Source organism: Euleptes europaea, chromosome 4 (genome assembly GCF_029931775.1).
Source record: "Euleptes europaea isolate rEulEur1 chromosome 4, rEulEur1.hap1, whole genome shotgun sequence".
NCBI lineage: Eukaryota > Metazoa > Chordata > Lepidosauria > Squamata > Sphaerodactylidae > Euleptes > Euleptes europaea.
Window position 1 is genome coordinate 122,197,896 of NC_079315.1, and position 21,837 is coordinate 122,219,732.

Genomic DNA, 21,837 nt, shown 5'->3' on the forward strand with positions numbered 1-21,837 from the left:
CTACCACTGAACCACAGCCCCTCCCCACACCCCTCCCTGCTGGTTCCTTCCAACTCTATGATTCTATGATTCATCCTCTGAAGAAAACCAACAGTTTAAATGGATCCCACAGTTCCACATATTACGGTCTCGCTGTATTGGCAATTTTGTGTTAATTTTTGAACCTTTTGCATGAAATCATCTATAATATTTTGGCTGTTTTAATTGTTGCTCATTGGGTTGATTTTATCGGAGCTCTTATTTGTTAGCTGGCTTGGAGTTCCTGTGAGCTGAATGGTGGGATAATAATATTTCAAATGATTATGTTAACAACACTCCCCTCTAGAAGACTGTATATTACATTATATGGTGCAAACACAATCCAATTCGTATGCCCTGTAATGACTCAGTGTTTTTGCATTTTATGAAGCCCAGGCTAATCTTTAATATACGAAAGATGTGCACAGTAATGGATCGTCAAATACCAGTCTGCACTCAGAAACTCTGCAGGCAACCTGATCCATGGTTCTTTCTAGATAGAAGTTGAAATAGTTTGCCCTGGGAGGCTTTAAGGTAGAATTACTGTGAAACATTGACCTCTAAACACTTGGAAGAAAGACTGCTGTTTGAGGTTGCCGAGAAACAGGCGTTGTGAATCCACTCCTTCGGTGGGGTGAAATTGATCCCAGCCACTGAGATTGCCAAGACAAGGGACAGCAGATTTGGCACATTTTACATACCTTTATTTACTCAAAAGGAAGACACCGTTTAATGTGAGATGACCACTCCAGAAACTTGTTATACCCAGAAACATTTCTATTATTGGATGTAACTGTAACTTATATGCCAATGTAGGATGACTTGTTACCACCAGTGTAAAAAGTGGTTAAGAGTGATGGACTCTAATCTGGAGAACCGGGTTCGATTCCCCACTCCTCCACGTGATCAGCAGACTCTAAACTGGTGAACCAGGTTGGTTTCCCCACTCCTACACATGAAGTCTGCTGGGTGACTTTGGGCTAGTCACAGCTCTCTTAGAGCTCTCTCAGCCTCACCTACCTCACAGGGTGTCTGTTGTGGGGAGGGGAAGGGAAGGTGATTGTAAGACGGTTTGATTCTCCTTAAAAGGCAGAGAAAGTTGGCATATAAAAACCTTTCTTTCTTTCTTTCTTTCTTTCTTTCTTTCTTTCTTTCTTTCTTTCTTTCTTTCTTTCTTTCTTTCTTTCTTTCTTTCTTTCTTTGTCTTGCATTTGAGTAAATACAGTATTTTAAATTGTCAAAACTGGACATTGTCACCACACCCCCAGTGAAATTGTTGGTTTTGTTGGGAAATTTGGGTTTATTAAATAAAATAAAGGTGTCGGGGGGGGGGTCAAACTCAGGGGGCTTGATCTAGCCAGCTTCTCCACTGATAAAAGGGGAGGAGGGAGTCGAGTTTGACCACCAAAAAGGCTCTGTTGGGGAGCTGCGTGAACAGAAGCCATGTGGGAGAGGGGTTGTGGTAAGGAGAGGAATTTACTTGAGATCAAGCAAAAAGTTGTCTGGATCTGGCCCAAGTTTTATTCACTAAATTCAGAATTCAGAACTTGAAATGCATGCAGAGATTTGAAATAACCATTTGAAGCAGAACAAGATTTGAGTCTAGTAGCTGATTCTATGACCTTAGGCAGTTCATGAGAGGGAGGGGCATCTTGGCCATCTTCAGGGCATGGAGTAGGGGTCACTGGGTGTGTGTGGGGGAGGTAGTTGTAAAATTCCTGCATTGTGCAGGGGGTTGGACTAGAGGACCCTGCTGGTCCCTTCCAACTCTATGATTCTAAGAGACCAACAAATTTTTCTAGGCTATAAGCTTTTGGGAGTCAAAACCCATTTCGTTAGATACAAGTAAGCAGGACGATCCATCAGCCCTTTTTTCCAGGCCAGAAGGCGAAAGGAGCGTCACTAAGAAGGGCCAATTGGAGTCAGGAGGCTGAGGCACAATGCAAGTATGATCAGACCCATTAGAGCAAGGAGGTATGCACGGAAGAAGAGTTGGGTTTTATATGCCGACTTTTCCTACCACTTAAGGAAGAATCAAACCGGCTTACAATCACCTTCCCCTCCTCAGAACAGACACCCTGTGAGGTGGGTGGGGCCGAGAGAGCTGTGACTAGCCCAAAGTCACCCAGCTGGCTTCGTGTGGAGGAGTGGGGAAACAAATCCAGTTCACCAGATTAGCCTCCGCTGCTCATGTGGAGGAGTGGGGAATCGAACCTGGTTCTCCAGATCAGACTCCACCGCTCTTCACCACCACACCACGAGCTAATAATGCAGAAAATTACCACCTGTAACAAGATCAGCAAGAGCCAGCATGATATAGTGGTTACAGTGCCGGATTAGAACCTGGGAAACCCAAGTTCGAATCCCCACTCTGCTATGTAAACTTGCTGGGTGACCTTGGGCCGGTCGCATGCTCTCAGCCGTGACTCTGGCAAGTGTTTGGGTGGGAGAACTCCAAGGAATACCAGGATTGTGACATGAAGGCAGGCAATGGCAAACCACCTCTGAACATCTCTTGCCTTTAAAACCTTACGGGGTCACCATATGTGAGCTGTGACCTGATGGCAAAACAAACAAACAAAAACAAGGTAAGTATACGGTGTCCCTGTTCAGCCAGGGAAGGGGTTCCATTGTCCTGAATTGGAAGATAAGAACAGCCCTGTGGGATTAGACCAGTGGTCCATCTAGTCCAGCATCCTGTCTCACACAGTGGCCAATTTACAACGGGGCTGTTCTACTACTACAGACTAACGTGGCTACCCACCTGAAATCATTCTAGCTGTATCTGAAGAAGTGAGCTGTGGCTCACGAAAGCTCATACCCTACCAGAAAATATTTTTGTTAGTCTTTAAGGTTCTACTGGACTCTTGCCCTTTTTGACACCTGAAATCAGTTGAAGTAGTAATCTGAAACTCAAAAAATAGCACTGCCGTTCGGAAATGTTGCCTTATGCTGCTTTATTTGGAATGTTGGAAAAAATATCCTTATGCATCATGTTCAACGTACACAGAAGCGTCCAGCATAAGCCTCCGAGTAGGTGGGGTGTCCCTGCCCCAGCAGGGCACGATTTGAAGTAACAGAGTGAAGAGACAACAGACGGGGAGGCTGGGCAGGAGAGGCTGGTGGAGATGAAAGCAAGCCAAAGTGTTCAGGCAAGGATGAGCTTTGAAAGGGGGCAGCTAGGAAGTCTGGAAGAGGCAAATTTTGTATGCAGAACCAAAAAAAAAACCCTCCGTTTCGTTTTTACGGCATTTGCTGGCTTTGAGGATTTGTTCTCTGGGATCTGCATCAGTGCAAATATTTAATAAGCTAGGCTTTGGGTCTGTCAAGAGTGGGGAAATTCTGGATCATGGCATGGGCATTCGGGGGAATAAGGGGGTGTGCCTCAATTTCCCTTTTTTCTGTGTTTTTCAAGCATCGTCAGCCTCTGGGTGGCAGATTGCGCTCTCGCCCATCGACGAAGCTGTCTCGTTTCAATTTCTAGAGTCAGTAACTTTATCTCTACCAGTGCTTAGAAGCAAGTTGAGTCGCAAGCCTTTTTATCTTTTCACTCGACGGCACGGGGGAAGTGACAAAGGATATCACAGCAGAACGGGAGCAGAGGAACGTCTGATCAAAGAAAACTTGCCTTCAAGCAATGTCGAGCACGTTGTTTGTCATGTTAGGATTTATTTTTTTTAGTTTAGTTTTCATTTCTGTTACAGCTTCTCATGTCACAAAAAAAAGAGAGATCGGCTAAGTGTTCTGCTTCCCAACCGCGTGCGCTTCTCAAAATGGAGGGAGGAGAGACTCTTTCGCCTGATCCGAGCGAGCTAGAACCACGTCTGAGAAATGGCGTGCCCTGGCGAGGGGGGAGCCAGGGATGGCCCCAGATCCTTGTCTTGGCCCTCAGCCCCCTTCAACTGTCAGCAGCCTGAATTAAGTAAGGGGGCCATTGGACCAATGCCCCATCATCTCATTCTTCCCAGGATTTGGTCGGAGGTCGCTCTGAGGCGTCCAGCCGGCTGTCTCCTCCATGGCAGAGAGAGAATTTCAGGTGGAAGAGAAAAGTTGAATATCATTTATCTGTGGAAAGGGCACGTATTCTATCTTAACGGGGGTTTCTGAAAAGAGCTGGATAACAGAGGGGACACATTCTCTGTCTCCGGGGAGTCCCGGCTTCCCGGCGTGATTCAAGTGACTGATCGGTAGCTCTGCTTGCTTGCAGAAATGCTAGTAAAAAACCAAAGCCGCAGGAAGGCCCGGTGGCGCCAGATTCAAGGCCCATCAGAACGGCAGGCCGTCTCCTCTCTCTGCAGCCATCGGCAGCTCTGCTGATAAATCCATTCTCTGTCTGGGAAGAAGATCTGATGTTGGAATCGTCCCTGGGATTCTGGCCCGATGCCTCTGACGCTAATGCAATATTTTCTGATGTATGGTTTATAAAATGCATAGTCCGTTTTTCGTCAAACCGTGCCCGAAATATGATAAAGATAGTTCAGATTAAAAACATCATAACATACGACAGAGGAAGCAAATTGTGTTAAACCCGGAAACCCCAGTTAACCGGTTTTTGGTGCTGTGAGTTCGTTACAGGTCACGTTTAGCAGTCATCTCATTTGCTCTTTGCAGTGTGGGAGGCACCAGATGTGATAAAGGGGGAGCAGATGAGGTTACAGGAGTGTGTTACAGTGGTTAGAGGTTGGACTAAGACTCGAGAGAGCCAAATCTCAAAAAAATACACTGAGTGATCTGGGGCCAGGTGCTCTCTCTTGGCCTAGCCAAGAGAGGAAAGGGCCAGAACTTCAGGCCTCTCCAGGTGGGAACTACAACTGATCTCCAGAGTGCAGAGATAAGTTCTCCTGGAGAAAATGGCAGCTTCAGAAGGTGGATACTATGGTATGCCTCAGACCTTGGCCCACGAGTCAGCTGAGCCAGCCACCCCTTCCCCCTCTGGGCTGGCAAGGCATGGCTCGGCCCCCAGCAAGTGGCATTTATGTCAGTAACAAATGAGTTTGAGCCCTAGGAGAAACTGAAGGTCCTTCCTAGGAACCACCCCAGATCCACAGGATTTTCCTAAGCCAGAGCAGGCAGCCCTGCTCGCGGGGTGTTTTTGAGGATAAAAAAGGAAGGGGACCACAGAAGCTCTCCTGAGCTTCCTGTAAAAGGAGGGCAAGAAGAAAATCTAGCAAACACTGTTACAGTGATGGGTGTCCTTGTCTTTCTTGTTCTGCTTCTTCATTGGGCTCTGCCCACTCCCAGCGCAGTTGCCACCACCTCCCTTGCAAGGACTGCCTCCTTGGCACATGAGCCCCTGCAGGGGTAGTGCTTCTGGGTACTCCAGTGTGGTGTAGTGGTTAAGAACAGTGGTTTGGAGCAGTGGACTCTGATCTGGAGAACTGGGTTTGATTCCCCACTCCTCCACATGAGCAGCGGAGGCTAATCTGGTGAACTGGATTTGTTTCCCCACTCTTCTGCATGAAGCCAGCTGGGTGACCTTGGGCAAGTCACAGCCCTGTTAGAGCTCTCTCATCCCCGCCTACCTCACAAGGTGTCTGTGGTGGGAAGGGGAAGGAGAGGAGATTGTAAGCCAGTTTGATTCTTCCTGAAGTGGTAGAGAAAGTCGGCATATAAAAACCAACTCTTCTTCTTCGATTGTGGGTCAAGTTTTTCTTCTTCTTCTGGCAAATCTTCTCCTTCCACAGCCTGCTGTTTGTCCCTTGGTGTGTTCAGTGTCCTCCCCCCACATACAGAGGTGCCGCCACCATTTTCCAGTTGTGTCCTGGAATTCTTTTTTGTTTTGCCTGCACAGGGTTTGCAGCCTTTCATCTGCCTGTCAGTCTCTTCACACACCTGTGACTCTTAGTAAATACATCCTCCATCATTCATACAGGAGAGACAGAGGCAGTGTCAGGATCGAATGAGGCAAGTGGCAAGTTACAGGTGAGCCCCCCTGGCCTCTGGCTTCCTTCTGTTCGGCCTTTGAAACTTAAAATGCCAAGGGATGTTCCAGGCTCAGAAAAGCAGCTGGGGGCAGAGGGGAGGTGTGCTCATTCAGCACCAGAGATGGGCAGAGAGGAACAAACCCGTGCCCAGTCAGAGCAAGGCCTTTGTGTCTTATTTGCAAATTTTTCTTTCCAAAATTTCTCTCCCACCTTTCTGCCTTTAACAAGGGCTACCAAGGCAGCCAACAATGTAAAACGTTAATGATAAACTCACATTTTAAAACCATTACAACCCCCCTCCCAAACACACATCATTCAAACAATTAAAACACAGTGTTAAAATCCATACAAAACAGTTACAACATGTACAAAACATAAAACATGCGTTAAGAAGGAGGAATAATTGAGAGAATGCCGAACAAAACAAAATAAGTCTTCAACTGTTGGCAGAAGATGGCAACAGGAGGGGGCAGACACATCTCCATGGGGAGAGAGATTGAGAGTTCGGTGCCACCCCTGAGAAGGATCTCTCCCAGGTTGCCACCTCCCTAATCTCAGAAGGTGGGGGCACCCAAAGCAGGGCCTCCAAAGATGGCCATAATGGTCAGGCAGGTGCATAAGGGATTAGGCAGACCTTCAAGTATGTTGGTCCCAAACCATATAGAGCTTTGAAGGTAGGGTTGCCAGCTCCAGGTTGGGAAATACCTGGAGAGTTTGGGGTGGAGTCTGAGGAGGGCGAGGTTTGGGGCAGGGCGGGGACTTCAATGCCATAGAGTCCAATTGCCAAAGCGGCCATTTTCTCCAGATGAACTGATCTCTGACTGGAGATCAGTTGTAATAGCGGGAGATCTCCAGCCCCCACCTGGAGGTTGGCAACCCTATTTGACAGTCAAGACCAGCACCTTTAAACTGGGAGCCAGTGTAGGTGGGCCAAGACTGGAGTGATCTGGTCCCCATGACCCACTTCAGTCAACAACCTGGCTGCAGCCTTCTGTACCAATGGAAGTTTCTGAAAAGTCCTCAAGGCAAGCCCTATGTCAAGTACGTTGCAGTAGTCTAATCTTGAAATAACCAGGGTCAGGCTCCCAGTTCAGGCTTGTCTCCTGGTACTGGCACCGGCTTTCCAGGCCTTTCTGCAAGATCCTTGAAGCGGAGATGCCAGAGATGGAATGCCAAGCACTAAATGCAGAATGGAGCCCAGCCAGGGGACCAGAAGGGCGTGGCTGGTTCTCCCTACTAGGCTAGCCTGGGGCGTTGGGATGCCTGGAGTGGGAATTCCCAGGGGAATCAATCACTCTTCTCTTTGACTGATGAGTCCTGGGTCTTTTCGTTTGATTCCTCTTTCGGGGCTAATGTTCTCCAATGCTGTTGCTGCTTTTGCTGTTGGATCATGTTCATCCCAAGTGGGGAGACCACATGCCAAACACTGAGCATTTCACATCAAAACTCTTGAGTTCATGCTTTGCTGACGCACTAGCCAGAGAGAATGGTGTGTGTGCGTATCTTTACCCCCAGCCCGCCATGTGAGGCCAGCTTGGGGCGAGGGAATAAATTATGGGGAGGGGAAATTTTCAGGGCAGGTGCAAGATGGGTTAAATACCCCTTCCCCCTCTTCACGAACCTCCTTGTAAATGTCCCCCCAGCCCCACATCTGCTCTTACCTGCATGTGTTTTTGCCAAACTAATGTCCAACTTGGCCCTCAGACAGAAGGGCGAACTGACAGGTCAGGTTCGATCTTGGGTCAAGTTTTCAAGGGGGGGGGAGGTGACAGTGTTAGTACAAGCGCTCAGACTCCCCCTCCCCTTGATCTCTCCTCTGGCGGGGATCAGCGAAAGGCGCTGAGGTTCCACAGCTGGAGGGAAACACAAGTTGGCAGCCGCTGCAGCAAAGGATGCAGATTTATTAGTTGTGTAGATAAACACGCTGAAGAAATTCGGGCAGAGTTGACAGAGCTTTTGTCAAAGGAGAGGTCACGCCTCGCCAGTGGGAGCGCATGGAGGAGGGTTCCTCTGACCAGGCGTGCCTTCCATTTGTGCCTTTCTTAGGACTACTGGGTTGCAAGAGAGATGGACGCCTGTCTAGCTCGACTCCTGCCCTGAGCAGGACATCCTACCCCGCCCCCCAACCCTGGTCCAAAGCCAGTCCAACCTCAGCTGGAAGCCCTTCCAGGAGGAAGGAACCTCAACTTCCCTGGGTGGCTTGTTCCATCCCTGAACTGCCCCTACGGCCTAGAACTTCCCTCTAATGGTGACACTTCCTCTTCCCCCCGCCTGCATTTCTTTCCTCGGCAGCTAAACTGACCCCTTGCCCCCTCACACCCTGTTATGTACAAAGACCACATTGCTGCATGCTGAATCTCCATGCAACCACACACCCAGATCAGCACTCCAAACCCACCTTGTGAGCCCCTGGCCCTGAGATTTTAACCCAGGGCATCTTTGCTCACCTTCTGCATTTTGCATTAACTGTATGTTTTTGTTTTTAATTTTTCAGATGGATAAAACAAAACGTATAAACATACACATAAAATTCTTACTTTGTTCTGGAACTTACTTAATAATTTCAATTTGATTATACCTTCTTTGAGTTATTATACTTGCATGTCTAACAATGCATTTCTCACTTAAATTCTTACATTCTATTATTTTTATTGATTAACAGCTATATAATCAAGAAATGCTTTCAATTTTTTCAGAGGTTTATCTATTATGCACTAAAGACATTAACTTAACCATTGTTTCATATTCTGCTACTTTATTTGTCCATTCAGTTAAATCTAGGTTGTCTTCGGCTTTCCACTTTCTTGCATACTCCACTCTTGCCACTGTCACCATATACCTAAATAGTTCATTATATATTGGCATATCATCTGGCATAATATTTAACAACATACTTTTTGGATCTAACATAAACTTAATTTTCAGTATTCTTTGCATTTCATCATATACCATTTTCCAGATTTTTCTTGCTTTCTTACAAGTCCACCACATATGATAGAATGTTGCATCTCTGCTTTGGCATTTCCAACACTTCCCATCAAAACCTTTACTGGCCTTTGCAATATCTTTAGGCTTTATGTACCATCTAAAGAAAATTTTATTCCAGAACTATGTTTTTCATGCTTCTCAGATGCATAGTTGAGAATGGGGAGTCAGCCAGGTTAGGGGGCATTGAGGGAGACTGCGCTTTTTAGCAAAGTTCCTCTTCAGGTTGCCGGACATGCCAAACTACCAAGCTTGCATTCCCGTACTGATCTTGCAAATCTGCTGGTCAGACGGCTATCCTGAAGCCACCTTCTTCCGGATTACAATTTACTTTCTGTCGGGGAGGGAGGAGGAATGATTGTTGACTGTGTGCACAAATGCTGAACACACAGTCTAGCCCAAGGGTGGTGCTGGTGGTTAAGAATGGATGCCTTCCCAATTGGAAGCAGGGTGCGAGGTCAGCATTTGTCAGAAGCTGCGGAGGGTGTCTCTGTTTGGGGATGGATCCAGATATGGGTCTTGTTTACCTCTCATTTCTCTCTTTTTTGCACGTACTTTTAAAAATGTGGCTCATTTTTTCATAGAATCATAGAGTTGGAAGGTACCACCAGGGTCATCTAGTCCAACCCCCTGAACAATGCAGGGAATTCAAAACTACCTCCCCCCTAACACCCCCCAGTGACCCCTACTACATGCCCAGAAGATGGCCAAGGTGCTCTCCCTCTCATCATTTGCCTAAGGTCATAGAATTGATGGCCATCTAGCCTCTGCTTAAAAACCTCCAGGGAAGGAGAGCTCACCACCTCCCGAGGAAGCCTGTTCCACTGAGGAACCTCTCTGACTGTTAGAAAATTCTTCCTGATGTCTAGACAGAAAGTCTTTTGATTTAATTTCAACCTGTTGGTTCTGGTCCGACCTTCTGGGGCAACAGAAAACAACTCGGCACCCTCCTCCATATGACAGCCCTTCAAGTACTTGAAGATGGTTCTCGTATCCCCTCTCAGTCTTCTCCTCTCCAGGCTAAACATACCCAGCTCCTTCATTGTTGGGTGGCCCATATTTTACTATTACTTTGTGCTGTTCTGATTGTATTTTTGAAGTGAAAAAGTGACAATATTTTAAATAAATAACTGGCTACTTTGGGCAGGCCACAACAGGCTGACGCTCTTGTGCGCTCCTGGCTATCGGTCCCCCGCACAGTATCAACAAATCTCTTCTCTTTGAATCCCAGATTCCCACACTCAGTATGCACAGTTGGGCAAAGACGTGACATTACAGTGTGGGTCGGTGGACCGGGACGCTGTTGTCACCTGGACGGCCAACAATACGGACCTCGATGCCTCCCACCTCAATGGGTCGTGGCTCGTCCTGCGGCACGTGGACCTCTCCCACAGCGGCCTGTACTCCTGCTACGAGGGATCTTCGTGGCACCTCAAGTATCGGGTCAACCTCAAAGTTGGAAGTGAGTACGCATTCTGCCCCCTGCCCACCCTGGGTTACCTTTGTCTGTGTGGGTTAAGTGTTTTGTTGCACCCTCTTTCAGAATAACATAAGCAAAACCAAAGTTCCTGTCCCACCAAAATATTACAGTCTACATTTTGGAACTGGGGAAAAGGGAGAAGAGAGTAGAAAATGAACAGGGACCGTTGCATAATAGCAGGCTTTGTTTTGGCCGGGGCAGGATGAGGGCTCTGTCTCTTCAGTGGGTCTCCCTGGAAGTAATGCATATAAGACACAAAAGGGGAAGAAGGTGTCGTCATGGTCTAAGACTAGCAGGCTTCCTGGGGAGGTGGTAAGCTCTCCTTCCCTGGAGGTTTTTAAGAAGAGGCTAGATGGCCATCTGTCAGCAATGCTGATTCTATGACATTAAGCAGATGATGAGAGGGAGGGCACCTTGGCCATCTTCTGGTCTGTGGGGGGGAGGTAGTTTGGAATTTCCTGCATTGTGCAGGGGGTTGGACTAGATGACGCTGGTGGTCCCTTCCAATTCTATGATACTAGGGGAAGGGGGGCTTTTGCCATATAGGATGTATTATTTTCACCAGAAATAAGTATTTCATACTTTTGGACTTCCAAAGCATTGACGCTTGTTGACATCTTGTTCTGTTTTGAGGGCGCCATCTTTGCTGCCTGGCGCTGTGAAGAGGGTGGGCCAGTGGGAGGGCCGGAGCGTGGCAGGAGGGGAGCAGGTCCCCAGCCCCCAGCCTCTAGAGTTTGGTGGACTGAGACCGCATCCTGCATCCTGCCTGCATATTTGAAAAAGCTAATGGCAAGAGAGGAAGCGCAGCCGGCTATGGCTTTTTCTGTGGGATAAGGAAATGGGGAAAGGCTGTTGTCTGGTTCTGTTGCAGTGATTTTTTATGCGTGCATAATGTTGCCCTTTGCTGGGAGAAAGGTTTTCCTGCATATCAGCTCCCTCTGTGTCCTTTAGTCTTCCATTCCTTTCTCCTATATGCGGACAGAGAGAGCCTTAAATGTGGGGACTAGCAGTGTGGGACAGAAGTAGCGAGCCAAGGGGCTGAACTGAGGTGCTTTGCTTTCAGACTCGGTGCGGATTCCATTGCACATCTCCAGCCAAGAGTGCATGAGATGCTCGTGAGCCAGCGTGGTGTAGTGGTTAAGAGCAGTGGACTCTAATCTGGAGAACCGGGTTTGATTCCCCACTCCTCCACATGAAGCCTGCTGGATGACCTTGGGCTAGTCACAGTTCTCTCCAAACTCTCTCAGCCCCACCTACCTCACAAGTGGTCTGTTGAGGAGAGAGGAAGGAAGATAATTATAAGCTAGTTTGAGACGCCTTGAAGGTAGAGAAAATCAGAGTATAAAAAACAATTCTTCTTCTTCTACTATTTCTACTTCTTCTTAGCAGGATCCAAGTGGAGTCCTGCAGCTGCGCCCCCATAGAGCCAGGAGGGTTTTTGAGGGTTTCCTCTCGTTCTGGCCTTGCCTACTCAACCCCGCTGCTTTCTGACTCTTCTTCACCAGCCTCGCTTTCCACTAAGCCCCTCTCTCTTGGGAAAACTTCGCAAGAGCCGGGGAGGGAAATGACAGTGTTTATGTTGGGATCCTGATGATTCATATCAGGATTTGTGCTGCGCTCCCCCCACCCCCAGGCTACCCAGGGCCAGCAAACACCTTGAAAGGCCCCCGAACGAGCGCAGTGGGATGTTAAGGACGCCAGCAGCCTCTTGGGGTGTTAATGCCATTAGGTATGCATGGAACTAATCAGGTGAGGTGCTTTTAGGGTAATTAATTTAATTGGCAGGATTTTAATTTAACGCTCTCCCTCCCCTAGCAGATGATTAATAGCGGTGCCTCTATGATGTATGCCCCGTAGCACTGCCACTCCACGTTTCTCCAGAAGCTCCATAGATGGAGGGCGAGAATGCTGGACTCGGCACCAGAGGAGACACATCTGACTCAGATGGGGGGGGGGGTCCCAAGTATGTTACTCTCTGCCTCAGTTTCCCTCCAGTAAAATGAGCCTGGCCATGACCTGGCTGCTAGTTGTGAGGCCATAAAGAGTAGGATATGCTTTGCAAGTTCACAGGGAAGGTTGACCTCCAGGGGCCGCACCGGAAGAGCCGCTTGCTTCAAAACTGTGCATTCTTTTCTCACATTTATGTTCTTCTCTTTGCCCAAAGAGTGCCAGAGGGCTTATAGGACACACTCACACACACATTTTATCCCTACAATGACCCTCTGCAGACACCTTGTGAGGCAGGTGGGGCTGAGAGAGTTTGGAGAGAACTGTGACTGGCCCAAGGTCACCCAGCTCGCTTCATGGGGAGGAGTGGGGAAACAAACCTGGTTCACCAGATTAGAGTCTGCCACTCATGTGGAAGAGTAGGAATCAAACCCGGTTCTCCAGATTAGAGTCCACTGCTCTTAACCGCTACGCCATGCTGAGCACCCTGGGTCCAGTCACTCCTAGACTGACCTGCCTCCTAGGATTGCTGTAAGGAGAAAATGAAGGAGGGGAGAGCCATGTACCATCACTGTGGAGGCAGGGAGGGTTAGAAATGAGATGGAGAGATAGCTAAAGGAAGCTGCTGATAGTATTTCCCAACCTACCCATAACATATTGGGACCTTTGGGGGCAGGAGGGACAAATTGGGCTCAGCTTTCCCTACAGGTAATGGGGAGGCACAGCACAAATGCAATCTATAAGCATCATCAACTGGATTAACATTCTGTGAACAAGAGTTCAAGCGCCAAAGGGCAGCAGGGGTGCACAAACTGTGCAGCACCAAGGAGAGCTCCCAGGGAGCAGAGAAGTGGCTCCATTCAGCTCCAGATCCCAGCAGACCATGTTGGTGAGCCGTGGGATTGGTGTCCTCTTTCAGGACAAGCTACCTGAAAGGGGCAATGCTCTAACGAGCCTTGCACTTCAGCACAGTTCGGCCGTGTTTTTGCTTGGTGCATTGGCATCTTTGGTGAGATGTGACGTGATGTTACGAAACTCCTGAGTAGATATCATGAAAGATCCTTGAGGGGGAAGGATCCCTCCTTCCCCCTCAAGGATCTTCCATGATATCCACTCCGGAGCTTTAGGGTGGGGTGATGGGCGGAGAAAATGTTGCATGGCATGAGATGTCACATTGACTCGAAAACCCAGATGTGACATAAGCACGTCGGGTGATGCTCTGCCCATCCCCAAAAGCTCCATGGTAAGTACCATAGTGCAGAGTGGTAAGCTGCAGTACTGCAGTCAAAAGCTCTGCTCACAACCTGAGACGGAAGTCGGTTTCAGGTAGCCGGCTCAAGGTTGACTCAGCCTTCCATCCTTCTGAGGACGGTAAAATGAGGACCCAGCTTGCTGGGGGTAAAGGGAAGATGACTGGGGAAGGCACCAGCAAACCACCCCATAAAACATAGTCTGCCTAGTAAACGTCAGGATGTGATGTCACCCCTTGGGTCAGGAATGACCTGGTGCTTGCACAGGGGACTACCATGACCTTTTAAAGTACCATGGAGTTTTCAAGGACAGCCGGAGAGTGTCCCAATGTGCTTACTAGAGGGGTGGTGTTCAAAACTGCACTCTTAGGTTGCCATCTTTGCTCAGGGCTCTTTGCCTGGCCTTGGACAAGTCCCCCACCCCCAGGTGTTTTGACTTCTTCCCCCTGGGGATAAGCTCCACTCTACCACGAGCTCCTCTGAGCAGAGGCCGGATACAGCCATCCTGTGCCACGTGTGTATAATTGTCTGCAGAGCAGGTGGGTGCCAGGATCAATTCCAGAATTGGGGAAGCTGGCCCAGGGCCACCTCCCACAGCCGGAGAGAGGCGGTCTCCTTGCTGGGAGCTCCCTGCTTCCAACTGCCCCCTCCGCGCAATCTGTCACGGAAGAGCTGGCGAAGGGAAGGGGAAAGGCATGTGGTTTGACAGAAAGTGACATGGAAAACGCCAAGCAAATCAACAGCAAAACAAACACGACTGAGCCAGAAGGGGAAAGCGTTGCTGGGGGGGGGGGGGCAGAGCAGCGCTGCCAGCCGCGAATCTGCGAGCAGTCTTGCAGGCTGCCCCCACTCCCAATTATCAGGCGAGCAGCAATTAGTTGCTAATAAATGAGCCCCTCCGCCCCATTCTCTCTGCCTCTCCTTCTCAGCTGGACACCAGATGCAGCTGTGGATGGAGATTTCTGCTAGTTCTCCTCCAGCCCTACTGACTGCTGATTACATGTTTTTTTTAAAAATAATGCCAAAACAGTCTCCAGCAAGGACCTGTGGGCTGCAGGGGGGTTCTGGACTCTGGTGTCCTGCTTGGCCATGATCCAGTACTCGAGCGCATGTTTTGGGAAGTGGGGAGAGGAGGAAGAAGAAGAAGAAGGAGTTGGATTTTATACCCCGCTTTCCTCTACCTTTAAGGAGTCTCAAAGTGACTTACAATCTCCTTCCCTTCCTCTCCTCACAACAGACACCTTGTGAGGTAGGTGGGGCCGAGAGAGTTCGGAGAGAACAGTGACTAGCCCAAGGTCACCCAGCAGGCTTCATGTGGAGGAGTGGGGAAACCAACCTGGTTCTCCAGATTACAGTCCACCACTCATGTGGAGGAGTGGGGGATCAAACCCGGTTCTCCAGATTAAAATCCAGTGCTCTTAACCACTACGTGACAAGGAAAGGCAAAGGAGCTTGGACCATTTTTGTCTGAAAAAAATATTAAGAGGGGACATGATAGAAGTTTACAAAAGTATGCATGGGAAGGAGAAGTTGGGGGGGGGGCTTTTTCTTTCCTATGCCATAACAGTAGAATTGTGGGGCATTCGATGATGTTGATGGGCAGTAGATTCAGGACAGACACAAGCGAGGGCTTCTGCACGTTGTGCAGCATCAGCGTATAGGATGGCTGCTCCAAGGTGCGCCCATGAGCACTGGCTAAGGCAGCTTTGAAGGGGGTTTAGGAGGACTCAGGGGCTCTTGGCCCAGGCAACTGTGCATGCACTTACGAAAGGTGTGTGGTACCTCTCCTTCCCTGCTCTGGGCACTCACTGCCTACGTGTGAGGCAGCTTGTCTGTGAAGGTCAGTTGTTGGGAAAGGCGGTTGCTGCTTTCCTGCCAACGGTGGTCTACATGGGACACATGACCACATGAAGCTGCCCTCTACTAACTCAGACCCTCGGTCCATCAAGGTCAGTATTGTCTACTCAGACCTGCAGCAGCGCTCCAGGGTCTCAGGCAGGGGTTTTTCACATCACCTACTCACCTAGTCCCTTTAACTGGAGATGCCAGAGATTGAACCTGGGACCTTCTGCACACCAGTAAAGAGCCCTGTGTGTTCTGCAAATCAGAAATGCTGCATGCACAGCAGGCAATAATTGGAATCTGTGCACCCATAGGCCAAACAGGCAATTAGCCCTAATGGTTGGGAGCAGAAATTGAAAAGCAAAACAACTGTGATTTGCCCCCATGCCCAGCTGCTGGATTCCTGTTCCAGGGATTGTTTTTGCCACCCAGAAGGTGAGGTTAGAGGTGCAATCAAGTGCTGGAGTGGTTCTTATTTCCTCGCATCCCTTTCCGCTTGTCTTCTGTGCCACATTCCTTCCACTCCCTCTGAGAGGAGAGCTCTGCAGAGTGCCGGGAGAGAGGCTGTTTTGGCTCGCTCTGGAAAATCGGATAATCCGGGGCAGCCAATGTCAGAAACAATCAAAATATCCCCCTCCCCTTTGTAAACATTGTGCAAGCTATAAAAGGGGGAAGAGCTGGGGTTGGGGAGGGAACAGTGGGATTCTGCTGAGGCTATCAGAGGGCATGTGACTCGGGGGGGGGGGGGTTGGGGGATGCGCCTTGATCGTTTCCTCCGGTTTCTGATGATTCCCGAATCCCGACGAGTTTAGAAAGCAGGACCATTAAGGCAAGTCACAAGGGCAGCATGCCTCTGCCTGGGAGACCGATGCGGTGATTTCCAGATCTATCAGAGGCTGCTGCTATGCCCCTGAAACGATCTTCATACAAAACAGCGTACAAGCTTTTGAGCTCATCAGAATTCTTCCTCGGGCCAGATGTTATAAAAATTAAACAATGAAAGTGTGTGTGGGGGGGGGGACACAGGGTTTCCCAGTCCCTATCATAAGACCCGGCCACCCCAGCCCTTGAGGGTAGATACTGGGGGGCTCACAGAGTCTAATTTCTTTGCTGCCCATGTCAGATTGCAGCCCTGACATTTTGGGAAGGAGAAGCAAACAACGGAGCATCATCTCGGTTCAAAAAAACAGAGCCAAGCAGGGTCCAAGTGGAGACAGCATTGCCTTCCCTTCCGCTGGGAGCTATGCTGAATGACCCTTTGGTGGGATATTCTGGAAGAGCTTTCTGAGTTCCTGGAAGCGGCAGATTGTGCTGCTTGTGTGTGTTTCTGGGGGGGTTACCAATGGCTGCTTTGAGAGAGTAACAGGATGCTGCGTCCAGTGGAATGTTCTTCTGGGTCACCTTGGTGGTTGGGTTGGCTGGTGCATTTTCACGCGCTCTGGGGACTCTGTAAAGGCATCTTGCAGCCTGTGCAGTCTGGCTTGCTTGCTAGAGTCATCCAGAGTGACTCAGGCCATTCTCCAGTGCCCCTGTTCTCTGCTTATGAAACAGACTGGGGGTGGGGGTTGGATGGCTTGGACAGGGAGGGAGCAGCTTGGTCATGGGGGGTGTCTGGTCCCTTCTGAGCTGTCAACTCCACGGGCATCTGTATGACTTAGTGTGTTTGATCTGGTGTCAGCATTGGAGCCTGCTGGGGTCAGGTTGGGGAGGAAGCATGGCTCGGTGGTAGAGCCTCTGCTTGGCATGCAGAAGATCCCAGGTTCAATCCCCGGCATCTCCAGTTGAAAGTATCAGGTAGTGGGTGATGTGAAAGACCTCAGGCTGAGACCCTGGAGAGCCGCTGCCAATCTAAGTAGACAATGGAGGGATGGTCTGATTCAGCAGCTTTGTATCTTCATACATGGAGCCCCTCCCTCGCCTGTCTCTGGAGGGGGGGGTCTTGTTCGGGACTTCCACTTGAGGAGTTGTCACCTGATGGCTTGCTATGGAGATGGTGTGATCCACCTTGACTGAAAATCCTGAGATTTTATTTGATTTTGTTCTTCAATTTTGTGCTGGCTTCGGAGCCAGTGCCACACCCTTGAGTCACGTGCTTGTGTGGAGTTCTCACCCATGGACCACCATGGACGTGGATAGTGCTGGAAGATGAAGGGGTTTTGCAGTGGAGAAGAAGAGCTGGTTTTTATACCCCAATTTTCTCCATGTTTAAGGAGTCTCAAAGCAGTTTACACTCACCTTCCCTTCCTCTCCCCAAAACAGACACCTTGTGAGGTAGGTGGGGCTGAGAGGATTCGCAGAGAACTGTGACTAGCCCAAGGTCACCCAGCAGGCTTCATGTGAAGGAGTGGGGAACTGAACCCGGTTCTCCAGATTAGAGTCCGCCACTCATGTGTAAGAGTGGGAAATCAAACCGGGTCTCCAGATTAGAGTTTGCCTCTCTTAACCACTACCCCACGCTGGCTCTCCAGGTTGGGGTGGGGGGGTCCTGTGCTTTCAAGACCCAAATGATTTCCCTGCTTGGGTTTCAGAGGAAATTAAATGGAGACCCAAAGTGTGGAGCGAGGTGCCCATCCACACCGCTCCCTGCTTGTGAAGGAGGCTGGACGGTTTCAGTGCAGCAAGCTGCCAATCTCTCCTGCCAGAATAGTACACACCCACTCTCACACACACACACACCAACTGCTGGGAGTCACCTGTCATTGTGATGAAGGGGAAAGAGCTGGGAAGCAAGAGAAGGGGACGACCTTGTTTTGGTGTGTTTTGTTGCTGGACTTCACAGTCCTTGTTGGAATGATTTGGGGGATTTGTTTTCCTCTCTTCATTTTTTTTTTAAATTAATGGTCCCCTATTTATTATGTTCCACTTAAACCCTGTATCTTGGAGTGGGGGGGGGAGGGAAGTTCCCCTCCTGCTAACCTTTGTGAAGAGCCTGAGCCAGACTTTTGACAGGAGAGATCGAGATCTCTTACGGATTCCGCGTCCCTTTGATCATTTGCAGTGAGAGCTGCGAAGGGCAGCTTTTCCCTTTGATCTCTCGAGCCTTCCTCAACTGATGGGCCGTTTACCATAACTGCCAATAAGTGTGATCAAAGAGACCGCAAGCGAGGACAAAAGTTCAGTTTGCAGAGCGAGAGAGACTTTTTGGAGGACGGCAATCCTTTCTTCCCTGGCAGTGAGCATTTGGGTGCAGCTGCATGTGCTAAACATGGATTTCCAAGGAAAGTTTGGGGAACAGAATAATAGAATCATAGAGTTGAAAGGGACCGCCAGGGTCATCTAGTCCAACCCCCTGCACAATGCAGGAAATTAGCAACTACCTCCCCCCACACACACACCCACTGACCCCTACTCCAAGCCCATAAGACGGCCAAGACACCCTCCCTGTCATAAACTGCCCAAGGTCATAGAATCAGCATTGCTGACAGATGGCCATCTAGCCTCTGCTTAAAAACCTCCAGGGAAGGAGAGCTCACCACCTCCTGAGCCTGTTCCCCTGAGATAGCATTCATTTGGTGTCCTGTTCACAGCTCTTTCTGGAAACATTTTCATCAATCTACCATTCCAGCCTAGTGAGACTTTCACTGTGTGTGCGCCTCTATGCGGATTATTCCAACGGCAGTTCCCCCCACCCCAGTGCGTAGCTTTTCCATGAAATTTCCTAAACTAGAAAAGCAGGTTGTTAGACAATCCTTTTGGTGTTGATTGTTTGCTTGTTTGCTTGCCAGAAAGGTTAAAGGAGCTGGGCATGTTTAGCCTGAAGAGGAGAAGACTGAGAGGGGATATGATAACCATGTTCAAGTACTTGAGGGGCTGTCACATAGAGGAGGGTGCCGAGTTGTTTTCTGTTGCCCAAGACCAGAACCAACGGGTTGAAATTAAATCAAAAGAGTTTCCGTCTAGACATTAGGAAGAATTTTCTAACAGTTAGAGCGGTTCCTCAGTGGAGCAGGCTTCCTCGGGAGGTGGTAAGCTCTCCTTCCCTGGAGGTTTTTAAGAAGAGGTTAGATGGCCATCTGTCAGCAATGCTGATTCTGTGACTTTAGGCAGATGATGAGAGGGAGGGCATCTTGGCCATCTTCTGGTCACTAGGGGTGTGTGGGGGGGGGAGGTAGTTGTGAATTTCCTGCATTGTACAGGGGGTTGGACTTGATGACCGTAGTAGTCCCTTCCAAATCTATGATTCTATGGTTCTGTGAAGTTGCAGCCAAGCTATGGAGACCCCGTAGAGTTTTCCGGGCAAGAAATCTTCAAAGTTGGTTTGCCATTGTCTACCTGTGCCTAACAACCCTGGACTTTTGGGGTGGTTTCCCATCTAAATACCGACCCTGTACAGCTTCCAAGTTCTGACCAGATCAGGCTATTCAGGTCAGGGCGATCCTACCAATGAAAAAAATCCCAAGGGGCGGTCCAGCTCTGTCTCCTGTACCATTTTCTACGCATTTCTCTGCAGGCACATTTCTACAGGCACTTCTGTGGAGGGCAGCTCGTCATAACAGGCACTCTGCTTTAAATGATTGTAAAATGTTCTTGCACGCACGCAGATGTCCAGGGTCATGTGCACCCGTGCACAACCGCTCACGCCCATGCGCGGCCGGGGCATTGTGCTTCTGCCCAGCCTGGCGTGGCAGGCGTGGCCAGTCTCTGCTCTCCTAAATCCCCGCCTGCCCGAGCCCCCTCCCCTCCCCCGCCGGCTGCCTGTCTTCCTGTCCTGGGAATGGCCGCCTGCCCAGCTCTTTCTCTCCTGCTGCTTGTTTATCCTTGTTAACATGACAAACCAGCCAAACAGTTCAAGGATCCAGAGGCCTGTGTAAACAGCTCTCCCGCAACCCCGCTCTTCCCCCTCCCACGAAGCGGCCAGCGGCAGTGACCTTGGCACTGAGGGTAGAGCTGCCCTGCTGCCAAGGTGGAGCCCTGGCTGGCCCCGTGGGTGGCAGGTCCGGCTGGCCCCGGCCTCTGGTTCGTGGCCATTTGGATGCCCTTGTCGGAAGGTTTGCCTGGCGCTCCCATGTAAGACTGGGGAGGCGGCAGGCCGGTTGTTGGGCCAAGGCCGGGCATTTTCCTGGCAACCTTTCAGCCGTCACGGCTTCTGCCAACGTAGGGGGCAAGCAAAATCAGTGATAGGAAGCCTACACCAGGAGAGATGCAGTAGAAATGGACTCTTGAGGAGTAAGAAATAACACATGGGATATATTGTGACTTTTTGCATCAAGTAACTGAAGAAGCTAGAAGCGCAAATGGAGCCTACTTATTATCTGGTAGGCCTGTCTTCTCGCTCTACCTCAAGCCGTGGGTCTCTGGAGACTCTTGGATTATTATACTTACCTGGTCCACTTGGCACCTAAGGAGGAAGATATATCACTTGGTTATTTAAAGATACGGACTTTATGATTTACCTGTTGAACTCTCGGGTTTGCCTTTACCTCTGTTGGAAGGTTGGGTTCTGTGCATTTGCTTATAAAATATTGTATGAATACTTTAGTTTCTGTACATTACTGTCATGTTTGATAGAAATTTGTAGTGAACATAGTGTATAATATTAGAATAGCCTAGTGTTGAATTTTTTTTGTTAACGTTGGGGGGCACACAGGAATTGCCACCTCAATCCGTGTCTGCCTCCTGGCTCCAAACAAGGGCTGATGCTATAGGCAGCTTCTGATGCTGAATCCGACCCCGGGGAGCCTCCCCACTAATCCTGTGCAGCCCAAAGCCCATGGCAACTGAAGGACTAGCGAGTTCTCAGCGCTAAATGGTTTTGTGCGGTATCAGTTGGCAAGTTTTTTAAGCTATCATTTTATATTGAAAGTTGCCTTGGATATGAAATAAAACCATCACAGAGCTGTCCAGCTCTCTGTTATCTGTTTGAGGGGTTGTGGCTCAGTGGTAGAGCCTCTGTTTGGCATGCAGAAGGTCCCAGGTTCAATCCCCGGCGTCTCCAAATTAAAAAAACCAAGTGGTAGGTGATGTGAAAGACTTCTGCCTGAGACCTGGGAAAGCAGCTGCCAATCTGAATAGACGGTGCTCACTTTGATGGACCAGTGGTCTGATTCAGTATAAGGCAGCTTCATGTGCTTGTTGGGGAGAGGCTTTGGCTCAGTGGAGGTGTATCTGCTTGGCATGCAGGTTCAATCCCCAGCATCTCCAGTTGAAAGGACAAGGTAGTAGGTGATGTGAAAGGCCTCTGCCTGAGACCCTGGAGAGCTGCTGCCAGTCTGAGTAGACAATACTGACTTTGATGGACCAAGGGCCTGATGCAGTCTAAGGCATCTCCATGTCTGTTCATGTGTGTGATTCTTGCATCTTGTAGCAGTGTGTTCTTCAGGCTAGTCAACTCTGCACAGTCGTCCCTCTCAGTGGCATTCTCCTGCCCTGGTGTAGCGGTCTTTCTTCTCCC

General features: G+C 49.4%; 1 protein-coding gene across 1 annotated transcript in view; it reads left to right on the forward strand.

The window, feature by feature from the left end:
• CNTFR (ciliary neurotrophic factor receptor) overlaps window positions 1-21,837 on the forward strand; it is a 170,994-nt gene that overhangs the window by 47,875 nt on the left and 101,282 nt on the right. The window contains exon 3 of the mRNA XM_056849097.1: window positions 10,159-10,389. Within this exon, the coding sequence (XP_056705075.1) occupies window positions 10,159-10,389 (231 nt within the window). The remainder of the gene's footprint in view (window positions 1-10,158; window positions 10,390-21,837) is intronic.